General features: G+C 35.8%; 1 protein-coding gene across 1 annotated transcript in view; it reads left to right on the forward strand.

The window, feature by feature from the left end:
* Positions 1–15,998, forward strand: part of LOC149538585 (uncharacterized) — a 164,681-nt gene that overhangs the window by 56,848 nt on the left and 91,835 nt on the right. The window contains exons 7-9 of the mRNA XM_089799892.1: positions 5,796–5,854; positions 6,049–6,147; positions 15,878–15,945. Coding sequence (XP_089656018.1) covers positions 5,796–5,854; positions 6,049–6,147; positions 15,878–15,945 — 226 coding nt within the window. The remainder of the gene's footprint in view (positions 1–5,795; positions 5,855–6,048; positions 6,148–15,877; positions 15,946–15,998) is intronic.

A 15,998-nucleotide genomic window follows, 5' to 3' on the forward strand; every position in this document is an offset into this window, starting at 1 on the left:
CGATACGATTTCGATTCTCGTTACTTTGGTCTAGAATGAACGCGTGTTATTTTGCAGAACAGAAATATCAGAACTTCATGACAGGGCAGCACAGTTTTGAAAGAATGTGATTAGCAAATGATGGTTATGTCCTAGCATTGCGTATGTTAATAAGCTTTGCATTTGATAGTGAAGATAAAATTCATTAATCATGATGATAATATTCAAGCAGTGGTTTGTAAGTGTGAAGAAATTATTGCCTACCTTGGTCCTTTATGCTTTCTCTGGAATTCTAACTATTGTGTAATGTGTTGTAGGATTGCGAATTTCCAAATCAAGATGCCAATCAGACTCGTAGAGCTCCAAAATTTTGTGATGGGATACAAAAGGACTAAGAAATCTGAAAGCGCGCGTTGTGTTTAGAATTGGAATTTATATCAAATTTGATGAAATAATGAAATTGGTTTCCATTTTTTTGAATTTTGGCAAAATGTGCGCACTCCAATTTGAAATCAATAACTGTAGGCGAAATGGGCAGACACAGGCAATTAAAACTTAATGATAGTGGACGAAATGGACGGAGTCATGCAAGTCAAATTTAATAACAGTTGGTGTAATTGGATGCAATTATACTAACCAAGTTGGCCTAATGCAAGGTGAATACAATGAGCAGTGATGTTAAAGGAAAAATACAATTGGCGATGTGAAGGACTGTTGACCTGGTCATCACCATAATTATGGGCGCTTTGGCCACCATGACATGGCTTCATATTCGCCAATTTCAACCACGGGAAATCCTTGAATTCACCAAAAGGCGAAGATTCTCCACTAAAATACACTGCCTTTTTTGCATCCCCTTGGCCTCACGAGACAATTTGTCACCACCATGAGATGTCGTGCTTAGAATAGGACCTCATAATAGTTTCTCCCTCTTTGCATTTCCTTTAGTGGTGTGCTTAGAAGAGGACCTCATAATAGTTTCTACCTCCTTATATTCTCTTTTTATCCTTGCCACAATTGATTTTCAAACAACTAAGAGTTGCTCACATTGTGTAATGTCCCCTTGTAATGTGACCTTTGAAGACAAATATTTAATATGGTAATAAAAGTAATTAATTTAATTATTTAATATTATCCCTCAAAAGTAAATCATAAAATTGATATTATTTAATTAACTTAATAAATTGACTTTAATGTTGGTTTAAGTGAAACTGTAATAAAGCTACTTTATTATTATTCCCCTAAGTTCAAATTAAAAGAGGGGGAAATAAAGATAAAGAAAAATGAAGATCAAGAGGCAAAGCAGAGTGAAAGCCAGGAGTCTTTGAAATGGGCTATGAAGTATAAAAGAACAATGAGAGGTTCATCCAATAATGCTGGCTTTTTAGTTATTCCTTTGAGGGCCTAAGAGCATCTAACTTTCAGTTTGGAATTTTGGAGGACAAAAACCCTTGGATTGGACGGAAACCCGTTTCATATTTGAGGTGGATTCAGTTTTGGATTCATGATTGTGCATCAATGAAAGAAAATTTTGAAATATTTGGCTACTTTAAAAAAGAAAGTTTTTGAGATTTATACTTTTTGCTGGAATTGAAGGATATTTGTTGTAATGGAATATTTAGAGCTTTTGGAAAAACATAATCAGTGGCTCATTCATTTAGCATTTGATGTTCCTCTTGAATATTATATTTTCAAATCTTGATGAGTTTGGCATGAAGGCCTTGAACAAGCAGCTGGATTTTTGTTTTGTATCTTTGGGTAATATCAGTTAGTATTGCTGATGCAATATGAACTATTCGAGCTTATTCCTTTCTTCTGTGTGGTAGTCTTCTGGTGGATGACGAGTTGAAGTGATATTTAAATATTTATCCTGGCATGAGAGTTTTTGGTGCGTTAGACACCTTATTCCTGAACTTCAAGTGACTAACTGAATATCTTATGCAAATATCATATTTTATGGGGTTAATTTATTCTACGAGGACATAAATATATGTTGGAATCCACTCATCATAAAGAGTTAGCTTTGAATAATGTTATATGCACATAAAAAAATATTGCGCACTACTCCAACGAGGAGTTTGTGAGCTGAGGTATCTTTACTCCAAAGAGGCACTACTCCAAGGAAGAGCTTTTGCTCCTTATGTTCTCTTGCATCCTAATGATGGATCATGGAGTGTGATCTGAAAAGTTGATGTTAAATTTTTTGACACAATCGAATCCCAGAAAATTGTATTGCATTGCGGCAGAGGTGTTACTCAGATACTTGGCCGTATGCTTTCTTCATACATTTCTATGGGCATACAAGAAGCTTGAGCTAGCACCGAATAATGTGGTTCAGTAGTTTCCTGTGGATTTGCTAGGAGTTTATGCTGCTGTGAGATACTGGGTGATTACTTACTTAACCTTAAGTGTGAATTGCTTCCTTTCATCCCTATGGTGGTAGTTTGGCAGGTCAATTATACATGAGGATACGAGAACAGACTTCATATGTATGTAGAAGTTATTTACTGGTTGATTCTTCATCACAGGTGGATGAAGAAAGCATACATGGGGGAACTACTAGGAAGTCTTCATAGTTTACAGTGGTTCGAGTATTTTGAATTGCCACTTTATTGGGCAAGACCATCTGAAGGGCTGTTTCTGTAAAAGTCATATTATCTATCTGTAAAGCCATATTATTAATCTGCAGCAGCATTCTTCTATGCACTGAGACCTCAATATCTGAGCACTCTGCTATGCTCGGTGCCTTTCATGCTTGTCTCTGAGAATGTGGGGCTTCCCTCAGTGATGCAAGCATTGGAAGTATATCCTTCTGTTGGATGGGCCTTTTTACTTGGCCCATTCAGATACTTTGCTCACTGATGTTTTCTTTAGTTGGGAACGAGTGCTAATATTCTCAGATTTTTCATTTGACTGTTGTATGTGGTTGGGGTGCATAGTCAGATTTATTGAGTGGGAGATTGACATAAAGTTTATGCTATGGTCAAGATTACTTGAAATTATATCACAGGTATCCTTATTCTGGGCTTTTGTAGCAACTGAGTTACCATCATATAATGCTGCAACTTGAGGTCAGATTGTTATGAATAATTATCTTCTTGCATCCAAAATGCTAATTAAATGCTCATATTTTAGTCTTTATCATTTAACTTGTGTAAGAACGAACTGTCTTATCTTGATTAACCCCAAGAATTTTTGAGAACATTACAATCAAACACTATATGCAAATCTTTAAAAGAAAAATATATGTAAAGTATTTGACAAAATGAACATCAGCTTAGTCGGAAAATACAACGATTAGTGCAGAACTGGTTTTGATTTAAAAGATCACATAGTAATATCATATTCCTATACATGATTAATAAACATAAATAATATAGGACCATTATTCATAAGCAAGGAATCATAAATAAGACCCACTATGATGCCCATTGCCTGTTATAAAAAACTGATACTTCATAGTATATACCAATATATAGATATAATATTCAGATTCTATATGCCTGAGTAAGATTGTTGTAAGTCCGATCAGATCTGTTCGGTGTTATGCAATTGCTGTTGCTTATTGATGTTCTGACTTCATTGTGTATTGAATTGTTGTTGAATGATCGATTTATTGAAAGGATTCCTTTAATTTTATGATTTGAGGTATTGGTAAGTTATGATTAAGTAATTGTGATTAGATGATTGAAGAGTGACAATATAGTCAATGCTAGTTTGATACATTGGTGGTTGCTGATTGAATGAATGTTGATTTGATAGAGTGATACTTGATTGCTGAATTGTATGTTTTCCTTATCTCAAGATGAAGTGAGGACTGATGTGAATTTGATGATTGTTTAATTGTTTGGTTGATTTGTTGAGGGATTAATGATTGATGGAAGAAGGATGATCATTGGTAAATCTGAAATTTTAGAAAATGGAATGAATTGTCGTAACAATATGCATAAATAAATAGAGTTTTAGAAATGCTATAAAAAGCGTTAACTGAAAAACAAAGTTGTCTAGATAAAGACAACGTCTAAAAATAGACCATATTAAGATAACTAAAAATAAAGCCTAAATGAAGGTTCTAGAATAGCAAGCCAAATATAGAAAGAAACTTGGATACTAAAATTATTCTAATAAAAACTTCCTTGAATGCTTGGGATGATTTCTCCTTTATGCTTTATTGGTGAAAGGGTCACCACCTTTCTTAAGAATTGAGTCACCACCTTTGATAAGAATTGAGTCACCACTTTCCATTGTTGCCTTTGAGAACATTATATTATTCGCCACATAGATCTCCCTTGAATGTCCTGAAATAAAACCTTCTCTCCTTGATATCTTCCAATATAGGGGGGAGTCACACTTCTTCATCATGTCTACCCTTTGCAATGGTCACAACCTTTCACAATTACCACCTTTTAGAAGAGTCACAATCCTTCACCATTTCTGCCCTTTGTGAGAGCTTCAACCTTTCATCATTGCCACCTTTTGAGAGAGCCACAACCCTCCATCATTGCTGCTCTTTGTTTACTTAATACTTTTTCTCTCCCATTTATTCCTTCTTGAATCACACCTTCCCTTTTCTCTTCCTTCCTCTCTCCCCTTACAAATGAAGTTTTTTGCCCCCTTTTTATATCTCGTGTTTGAGGGAGTCACGGCTTTTCATTTCATGGCTTTTGACTTGTCATTAAGTAAATTTCAACTATGTTACATTTAAATTTTATTCTTTTCTTTTTTCTCTAAATTTAAATTTTATTCTTTTGTATTTTAAGTTTATTATTAAGTCCTATTTCAAGAAGTGGACATTACATGATTTGTCACAGTTTGCCTTGGGAGTGTCCAGGGTCTGGCCTAGTGTGCCATAGTTAAATCTTAGTTGGATCTGGCCTGGGATCCAAACCTGGATGGAGAGGTTCAGGTTTGGCAGGGATACCTGCAGTGGTATTACATGACGAAAACTTGCACAGATCTTGGGTACCTTTTCCTACCCCTCATACCATGGTTCAACCATAGTTTCTCTCTTTATTACTCTTTTTTCCCCTTATATCACTGGGTAGAATATGCAAAGTCTAACAAACCTCCTGTTAACAAATTCACAGCTCATAAATAATCAATCAGCAATTCCATTTTTAATATGAGATATACTATTATTAGCATTCAAATCTGATGATATACACCACTTTTCCAGTTCAAGTAGAGAAAATATTGATGAAGTGTCTGTCTCAATGCAGCCATTTTGAATATGATGCTAGTCTCTTCTGTTTCATGTTCTCATCATTTTTGGTTTTTATCTCATAAGCATATGAAGGAGATTCCAAGTACCCATCTTTTGATCTGGCAACATCTTTCCTCACTTAATTGTATTGGAGGTTATAAGCACCATATGTTGACACTATAATTCAATCTGGAGACAGCTATCTTCACAAAAAATAAACTATCATTTTATAACCGTGACGACATTGCTTATGGCAATATTCTCTTTCTGCATCTCCACCATTATCTCTTCTGCACTGTGATGTGGTTTCCATAAAGAGCCTGCTAATTCTTCCCCAATCTAGGGAGATACCAGGTGGTCTGATTTTTTTACATGATTTGATGACATATTTAGATGCATCTTTGTAAATCCTCTGATTTAGTTTAATGGTGATTCTATTGCGATATTTTGAACATTGGTAAATATCATTTTTTATGGATATTGTAAACCTACATTACAGTTATCTTCAGTTTTTTAATTGAGCAAGCTCGATTTTTTTTGGATGCCTAATTATAGCTGCCTGTGGAGTAGCATTAAAAATTCACTTCTCATTTGTGGCGTTTGATTCATTCAGGAAATTTTGTTGCTGTTGGAACAATGCAACCTGATATTGAGATCTGGGACCTTGATGTGGTATGCAATATCATTTACCCTTTTTATTCAAAGTATTCTAGTTTCTTTCCCTGAAACTCCTGTAAATTTTTGATTGATGTAAGTTCTGTGGAGATTATTACCTCTTTTATTCTCTTTCTCAACTAATATGTATAGGTTAATTCACTTCAAAATACTATACTGTCTCACCCATTTTTGCATTTTTCTTGCGTCAGCTTGATGCAGTTGAACCTAGTATAGTGCTTGGAGGTATCGTCAAATGTGACACATCTAAAAACATAGCTAAAATCAAGAAGAAGAAAAAAAATAAACAGGTTTGTTCCTGTCTCACCTCGGAATCAATCATTTACTGCAGTATTTTCTTTGGTTCTTAATTATGTAATTATCCAAGGACATGCAAAATTTCCTTGGCATATGATATTTTGAGTGCGTCTTGTATACAATTTTATGACAGATTTGACAATCTTTGAGTAGGTATTATCTTCTAAATTTCTTCATGGGTGATATTCCAATCAAGGTCTACCAAACTGCATGTTAAACATTTTAGTTTTCTTTTATTTTTGCCAAGGTTTTTTGAGCATATTATCTCTCTTTCAATGTTGTAAATTAACTCTCTCATATACAAATCCTGTCATAAGGTTTCACAGGCCTGGCAAGTGAAAATGAATGTAGTTGTGACCCAGGGATCATTCTTCCAGTTTTTCCATATATTCTAAATATTGTTCAGTCACACCCGATCTTTGTTCAAATGCTCTTAAGATCTTTTCCCTGAGTGGACTATGTTGGAGAAATTGGTCAAGAATGGGTTCAATGCTGAATCCTATTATGTGCTCTATAATATGCTTTGATCTAAGTGTTCAAAAGAAATACCATATAAGTATTGAAATCCTAGAAATAAAACTTGAAAATCTTCTAAAATGGCTATTGCATTGAGGTCAATCGCTTGGTTTGTGCATCAATTTTTTTATTTTATTGACATGTATTCTTTATTTTAGTTTGTTAATGTTTTGTGTATCCAGTATTGTTGTAAACCTTTATTTGACAAATCCGTAGACCCTTAAAACAACTTTACAACTCCTGGACTTGCACATGCTTTAATGTTTTCTTCAACATACAGATAATTAGATTTTTTTTCTTGCTTCGCTTGAAATTTAAAATAATCTGGTTCAATTGTGCCTTCATGGTTAACTTTGTCCTTGACCATTGTTTCGTTTTTCATGTCTTGTTTTGATTTATAGCTAAACATTTAGTTTTAAATATTGGTGCTTAATATCTGTGTGACAGCTAGGAACAACGATATGCTCGACCATGGTGGAACAATGAAGCAACTCAGGAGCACAAAGACAATGTTTAGGGCTTGGGGGCTATGGAGAAACACAAAAAAGCTGGCCTTTTGGAAAGTGGTGGTATGCTGGTGGTTTTCAAAACAAGGAATGGTCTCTGTTGCCCCAAGTTGTGAAGGGGCTGACAAATCCTAGGGTTCTTATGGCTGGAAATGGTTATGGCGGCCAAAATTAGAGGAGTTTCAATCCAACAAATGGAAGGGCTTCAAATTGGTCAATTATGGTGCTTCGTTTGAGTTCAAATATATTTAAATAAGTTTTGGCGACCCAAGATCCATTTTTCGTCTTAGAAGAAAAAGGAGGTAAGTAAAAACTAGGAGCACTCTAGTGTTATTTCTATGGTAGTTTATAATAAGGAATGGTCATGTTAGTGGGTCTTCTTAAGGATAGGGCTTTCCTTATGAAATGGAGTGGAGACTGACCTGCTTACTCTATGGTAAGACAGTGTGATGAGTTTTGGGGGAATGACCATGTTTTGAAAACACCCCCATATGCTTTTTATCTAGTGATTTTCCCCACAACCAAGGATAAGAAATGAATCATGAATAGTGACCCTTTCCTTCTTTTTTTTTGGGAGGGGGTTGTTCATTAAAGACTTGGTTCCAAGCTTTGATCCATTGAAAGAAAAGTAGAAGAGGCATCATTATGGATATGACTTTACAACTTAACCCATGAATAGTAGGGCATGGAAAGCTTCAAATTCATAGATAATAAGTTGGGTGATTCCATGAGAGCTGATGAGGCATTGGAAAGGAAGGAATACATGTATGCTCAAATATGCATCCTACGACAGATTATTCACCCTCTCACATAATTTATAGAGTTAAAGACAAGGGAGGGAGTTTTGAGACACAAGGTGGAAATGTAGGAGAGTATTATTCACCTTGCAAGAGAATGCTTGAAGGATGGCAAAGGAAAAGGATTGGCCCAAAATGAATTAACTAAGATCCTAGTAAGGTTAAGTGAAAAAAAAAGTAAATGATGGCTGTTGGGTACCGCTGGATTCACACAATCGCTCTTTGATAATTAGGGTTTCTTAGAGGGGTTAGGTTGGGTCTCCGAAGCTATATTATTGTAGATGAGATATAATTTCAATATATATAAATTTATATCTCTTATATAATGAATATGTATATATGTATGTATGTATAATATCTCATCTACAATAGTATTGTCTCATAGGTTTATCCCACTGAAGCTACCAAACATCAACACTCCTTAGCTAGGGAGGATAAACACAAGATACAATATTTTACCTCAATGTAAAATCAGGAATGACATGTTTTAAGAATATCTTTGATCGAAGACATCCATTATTTAGATATCATCTCATGATATCAAGAGTAATGGCACTACTTTTGTCATTACTCTCGAATGTCAAGTCACATGACATTCACCAAGTACTTTGAGTAATGACTTCCCAAATGTTAAAATGCATGCTTTTTACCAAGTTCTCTGAGTAATGGCCTCTTTAACATTAAGTTGCATGATATTCACCAAGAACTCTGAGTAATGGCCTCCTGAACATCAAGTTGCATGACATTCACCAAATACTCAAAATTTTCATAAGGTATGTGCACACCTATCCTCAAAACTACTTACCATACAAAACATTCATGGTCTGTTTAAGGAACTTAATCCACCATGCAAGATATAATCTATCATGATCTGCTTAGACATCATAAGATATCCATCATAGTAGAAGATTAAGTTATTGTAAGATCGTCACCTTTCAATAACTTCTACAAATACAGGTGTAATAATTTGGAAGTCGACACTTCTTCATGTACATAGGGGGTAGGCCCATTAAAACCATGCAGTCACACACATGGATTATCAGACTTCCTTTGAATATCAATCTTTTGAGCTCCTCATTCAATTTTGCCTCTTATGAAGTGTCAAATAGTGTTACATTGATGCAGGGGTGTAGCGGTGTAGGGGGACTTCAAGACGAGTTTCAGGTGGGAGGAAAAGGGCCACAATTTGGGCACGATGGGGTTGCGGAGGGGGGGAGGTTGTGTAATATATATATATATATATATATATATATATATATATATATATATATATATATATATATGTAAGACTGAGAATGCTAATTATGAAATGATACTTAAATATAATATACCAAATATAGTTGAATATAGAAAATTGAAATGCAATTCACGAACCATAAATTCAAACTTAAAACTTCATAACCATTACCAATGACCATTGAACTTAGTAAAATACTAAAACTTTTTAACATAATAATGATAATGATAAATGAAAAATATAAACCACACATAGTACAATTTAAGTCAACCTTTGATTATCAATTTATCAATTTATCAAATGACAAAGATGAAAGATTGAAAATTCATTGTTCAAATATGAATATCATATATCATAACGATGCTCATGATGACAATGAGCCAAGTAGCATGAAACAGTGAAATGAAATAATGTATCATAGCCATACCAAAGTGAGTACAATCAACAAAATGACAAAATGTCAATAATGAGAATGTAATCATCCCAAGTGCTCTCCAATAATCCCCTATACCAAAGTCCTCATCACTAGAACTAGTAGACTCCTTGTGGGTAAGATCCCGATCCTCCAAAGGAACACCAACTAGCCCTACATTGGCTTTTGCTACATCGTCATCCTCATCGCTGGATCCTTTGGCTCCACATCCCATCGTGCTACTAGGCTCTCCTTGTACTTGCATGTCTTGCAATCTTTGAGCCGCAAGAAACCATGTACAACAAAAAAATTCTCCACTTTTGTAGAGGTTAGTCTGTTCCTCGTAATAGAGTGGATGAAGCTATAGGTGGACCAATTCCTCTCTGCAACCAAGGAGCTAGAAACCTAAGATAACAAAGTTGAAAGTTACAACTCACAAACAAATGTTCATATAATTTATGCCAAATGATAAATGTTAAATCATTGATTCAATGAGTCATAAATTAGTAAAGTAAAACTCTTAAAGTTAAGATTATAAAGGGGTGGAGCTACAAACTTGAGAAAGTAGTTGGATGGCTAGCGAGGTGATCTTTGACTTTTGTGACCCATGACATTTCCACCACAAGATGCAATTCTTTTGTGCTGTAGTTTTGAGATCCACCTTTGCAATATCCGAGTATCCTACAAGTTTACAACATAATATTAAATTAAGTTATAACTTATAAGTAACAATTAAAAGAACTTATAATTATAAAGAGTTTAGAACACTGAATCAAGATTTGAGGATTACCTGAAAGACTAGCAAATTCGGACCACTCGGTGCCAATCTCACTAGCAGTCTTAGTTTTATACATCCTGGCAATGCAGTGAAAGAGCCCATTCTTCACCTCATCATCCTTAAGTGGTGTGACTTGAAGAGGCCTAGGCATGTACCACTTCGGGTTCAATGGATAGGCAGCCATGTGCAAAGGAGTGTTCAGCTTCTCCCACTTGTGGTAAATGATAGGCTCAATGTGCTCTGTATAGAATGCTAGAGTGGGGTCTCTCTCATGCACAACAACCCTCATCTGCCCAAGCATGGAATCAATGCACTCATAAACCTCTCCAAGGTTAGGTGTATCTCCATCTCCATATCTAATCACCTAAACTTTGGAGTAATGATGGAGACTATCTATTTTGCATCATTCCAAAACAGATCACTCTTCACTGTCTCCTTTACCCTTTTCCCTTGTTTGTTCTGGACTCAGGCCATCGATTCCATTCTTGTGTCATAACCATGAGTTGCAATGGCTCTTGCAACCCAATCATTCTCTCCAAGAGAATATAATATGAGGCGTATTTGGTCTCAACTGATTTCAGGAATTGCTTTTTTGTGAAGCTCTTGAAAAGTGCATGTGATGTATGGTGATTGTAAATAAACATTTTCACCTCTCTCCCATCATTAGCCACCCGTCTAATCCAGTCAATTTTCCCTATGTCTTTGAGTGCATTGTTCATGGCATGCACACAACACGGAGTCCACCTAATATGCCTATAGGCTGCCTCAACAAGCCTCCGTGCAACTTTACATGCATGTGCTACATCTCTTACAACTTGGACCACATTTTGTGGCCCAACCTCCTCTATGGCTTCCCTAAGCACACGAAACTGAAAATCTGAATCTTTAAGATGCCTTGAATTATCAACCGCCCCTAAAAAGTATTGGCCCTCGGTGCATGTGACCATAATGTTGATTAGTGGACGATGACTAATGTCTGTCCACCATCCATGATAATGCTACAGCCTGAATCCATCCAACATGCCTTCATTTGTTCCACTAGGATCCTAACCTTGTCATAGGCTCTATCCAACACTGTGGTCCTCAACTTGTGGTCACCTGGTGGCACATATGATGGCTCTCCCTCTTTCACTGTTATGCACATCATCCTCACAAAATAGGGAGATCGAGCCATATGTGTAGGGACGCCATTGGAAAAGAAGAAATCACCAACAACATCATCTAACCGCTCCCTTGTGTGCATGTTAAATAAATGAGCAATGTGGTTACTACCACTACGACTTGTAGTTGCTTTCTGTTTCCCCTGCTGCTATCCCTTGTTGAACTGTGTGTAGGTGAGGAAAAGGATGGTGTAGGTGACATAGTCCCTGCTCTTTGATGCAAGATATGGGTATATGTATCTCGTTGCCCTTGTAATTGCTGTATACTCTATACCTGTTGCCTAGCAGCCAAAGGTCTAGGAACTGGAACTTCAACATCATCAGAAATGTCCTATAGTTTGCTCACTTCAAGTTTCTATTTCACATTCTCAGGATTTGCTAGGGATATGCATGAGGTCACACCATAACCAGTCCAAAAAAGGTGTGCATTAACTCTCATAATGCTGCCAAACCATTCTCCGCCACACATATTACACTTCCATTTTTGTGTGCCACCACTTGTAGACCTATAGGTGTAGAGCGTGTAATTTTCATAGCAAATTGTTTTAGGGGGGAGTTTGGATCATAACGACCCCTAGCAAACTTTGCCAAAATTTGTGAAGGGTAATCAATGGAAGACACCCCTGGTGTAACGTAAGGAGGCTCTTCCTCAAATTGGGCATCTACATTAGCCCCATGATCACTTCCCTTAGGCTCAAGCTCATAATCAGATGCACTTCCTCATTAATTTCCATGTCTTCTACACTTTGATTGGATCTAGATGCCATTTATAAAACTGCATTTCACAAAATAAAAATGATTATGAATCATGATTCATGTCAGCTGAAGTAATTAATAATTATTTAAAAAACATTAAAATAAACTAGTTTCAAACTATTTTAATAACAAAAAATAAAAATAAAAATCATAGAACTATCAACTATCTACTATCAACAAGATTCAAGAATGAAACATTTGAAAATTAAATTTTAAATGCAAAGAACAACAAAAACAATTGCAAAAAGTTTAATTTTTTTTTGATTTTCTGGGTGCACCTCGTGCACACTCGAGCGTGCACCCTCGCACCCCAAATGTCGTCGCATCCCACACAGGTGCGTCAACCAGTGTGATTGTGTTTTTGCCGCAGTGGGGATACTCAAGTGTGCGACGTACCCACACCGGGGACGTACACGCACTTGGTGTGTGGGGTTTTTGACCCGGGTGTGCACACTGGGATTACATTGGTGTCAAACTCCCTTTGAATCTGATATCTATCTTCCTTTTCCTGCAAGAACATCCTTGAAGAGAAAGGAAAAGATCAAGGCAAATAGCTCTTATAGTACATACATGGATACAAGTAAGAGATTAGTTACAAAAAGTAAATTAAGGTAGTTCTCAAGATATAATAATCAGAAAATACTTATCTCTTGTAGTCAAGAGGTAATTCCCTTCAGACAATACTTGATCCACTTTACCACTACTGATAGATTAATGCTGCAACCTCCAAGCTCATGTATACATGATTAATTACATTCCTTATATCTTTCTTATAAAGAATATACAATGCAAATTATATTCACTGTTACTCCCATATATGTTCTTTATTTCCATATATACATATCAAAACTATTATGGTATTGAAAGACATAAATGTCCATTTTCGAGGATAATTGATCTAAATGTATCTCATCTCCCTAAATTTGTAAATCCTTATCTTTATTTACTTTTTGTCATCCATAAATACAACTATTGATTTTCTCCCTCCGTACGACAGTGTGATCTCCGTTGGTAGGTCACATGTGCATTTCCGTTGGCCTTAAATATTTGTCTTTCTTGACAACAATGTTTTCGAATTGCCTTGACTTCCTTTCTGACCAATCCTACCTCTTCGTGCTTCGTTGTGTTATGTGTGCTTTTGTGTTTACCTATGTCTTATTTCCTCCCCTTTGTAATTGGTCTCGCCAAAATGTACATGCTTCCTCTTATTTTGTGGCTACATCCATTACTGTGTACTTATCAGTATTATGCATTTATTATTAGACCCATCAAAATTTTCACTTGTGTGGGATGTCTAATCAGCTGCTAGTTCTAGATTTATGGAAAATTCCTGTCCAATAATCATAGACATGATGCCTTGAGGATAGACATGACACAATTGTTCTCTCAGAGAAAAAACTGCCTACATGTCATCGATAAGCATGGGGAATGTCCTTGAGTCGTGTATGTAGAGCCTAGAAGGAGTAATTACAGTGTCCTGAAGTGGTTGAAGCAGATCTGGATTTCATTTGGGCTCTGACTGGTGATGATTTAATTTGAACCAGCTGCTTAACAACCTTTATTGTTTGGCTTTCAAGTTCTGTTTCACCTGAGTTGTTGATGAAGATCCTCGCGTAAAGATAGACAACCAAGATCCCCAAGAAGTCCATGCGTAAAGCACCAAGTCCATCGGGGATATCCATTGGGGGTTAGGCAAACCAAATAACTCTTTCTACTGATGTCTTTATGTAACTTGTGTAGGGAAATGACCCCCTCTAGAATCGAGGAGACTAGAAAGCTATCTCCTCGGTGCCTAATCAATTGTGTTACATCATATCCCCGATTTTGATACATCTTCAACCTTGTTTGGCCGCTTAGTTATTTTGTGTGTGGCGATCATCCATTAGGGATCAAAGAGACTAGAATTGGGTCTCTTTGATGCCTGATCTGCTTGAAGTAGGATCATGTAACTAGACGGTTACTACCAACAATGTCTTTTGCCCGATGTGTTTGAAGCAAGGAAATGACCTGCTCGGTTTCCATATTGAAAAATGAAGGATTGCTGCAAATGTAATGGCACTGTTTGTGTTTTTATGTGTTTTTCAAAAGCAGTAATCTCTGTCCCTTTATATTGTGGTTAAGACATGGAGAGACATGTCACAGAGTGAAGGGATAGGTCTATTCATTAACACACTCTTTTAACTAATATGACATATATATATATATATATGTATGTAGTATTTTTTATACTCTCATTATATATTAATTTCTCTAACATATATATATATATATATATCTCATCTACAATAGTATTGTCTCATAGGTTTAGCCTACTGAAGCTACCAAACATCAACAATTGTGAGTAACAATGTAAGGCTGGTTTTAACTCATTGCAAGCAGTAAACTTCGGTTGGGAAGGTTCATTTGGATTACCCCAAAATTGGGTATTTGAATGTTAGGAATATGGAAATCATCAATGCATCCTTAGAAGATACCACCCTTCTATGCATAGTTGTTTTAGTTGGCAAAGCAAGGACTGGTTTAGTTTCACCTGGTGATCCATAGTGTCTTGCATCGGTAGAATTAGCTTAGTTTCCTAAATCCAATCTTATTGCACATTGTTTTGTTAGAAGTAGTTGAAGACCTCAAATTGGCAAATCATTCACATTCATTGAATGAATATTGCAAGTCCCGGTGTGGTTACCAGAATATCACATCACATTCATTGAGTTATATCCAACACAACGTCGCTAGTTTGTAGTGTAAACCTTGGGGTTTCCTTATTTGATCACGTAATCACCATATTGTTTATCATATGAGGTTTCCTTCTCTGTTACTAGAAAAAAAATGTTACCCCTGAATAAGCGTCATATCTGCAACCAAATTCCACTTCCATACTCTATGAAACTTAAGCATACAATTTTTGTAAGAAAAGTCTTTCTAATCTAAGTACAAAATGATGTTGCAAGACGTGAAAATAGAATAGGGATTGGATAAGATTGCTAAAAGAGCAAGAGAACAGAAAACATCTTTAGTAGTGATTTATTTGTATATAATATAATCTATTATATGTGATATGAAAATCTCACAGGTTTCTTCATAATAAGAAAATGGGTAGAATATTAACTGGAATAACGAGTAAACAATTACAGTAGTCATAAACTGGAATGCCTATGAATATTTATGTTTTAGTATCAACTGTTGATGGGTGGAAAGAAATTGTAAGTATTTCAAATGTTAATGGTAGTAACTTATAGGAAGTTTCATGTCATAATGTTTTATTATAATTCAGTTTCTCTTCCAATACTTATTTTCATTCTTTTTCCGAAATTGCATCATATTTATTAGACAGAGGTTTTCTAAATGTTTTCTCGCCATGCTAATTGATGATTATAGGTGCGCTATGCCTCTGCATATGAATAATGTCTTGCATTTGCATGCTAAATGCACATAAAACAGCCACGAGAGATCTAGAACAGAATATCTACAATTTATTTCCTAAATAGTTAAAAAAAATGTCACCATATACTTCTGTTTTAGTTGAAACTCCAAACTGTTTAACATGGAAACTCTATTTTACAGTCTACCACTTATAAGGATGGAAGCCATACAGATGCTGTCCTTGGTCTGGCATGGAATCCGGAGTACAGGTGGGTGTTGAGATGTACCATTCTAGGGTTCAGTTATATCACTCAAACCATTA

This window comes from Cupressus sempervirens, chromosome 9, assembly GCF_028749045.1.
Source record: "Cupressus sempervirens isolate cs-2001-9-10 chromosome 9, ASM2874904v1, whole genome shotgun sequence".
Lineage (NCBI taxonomy): Eukaryota > Viridiplantae > Streptophyta > Pinopsida > Cupressales > Cupressaceae > Cupressus > Cupressus sempervirens.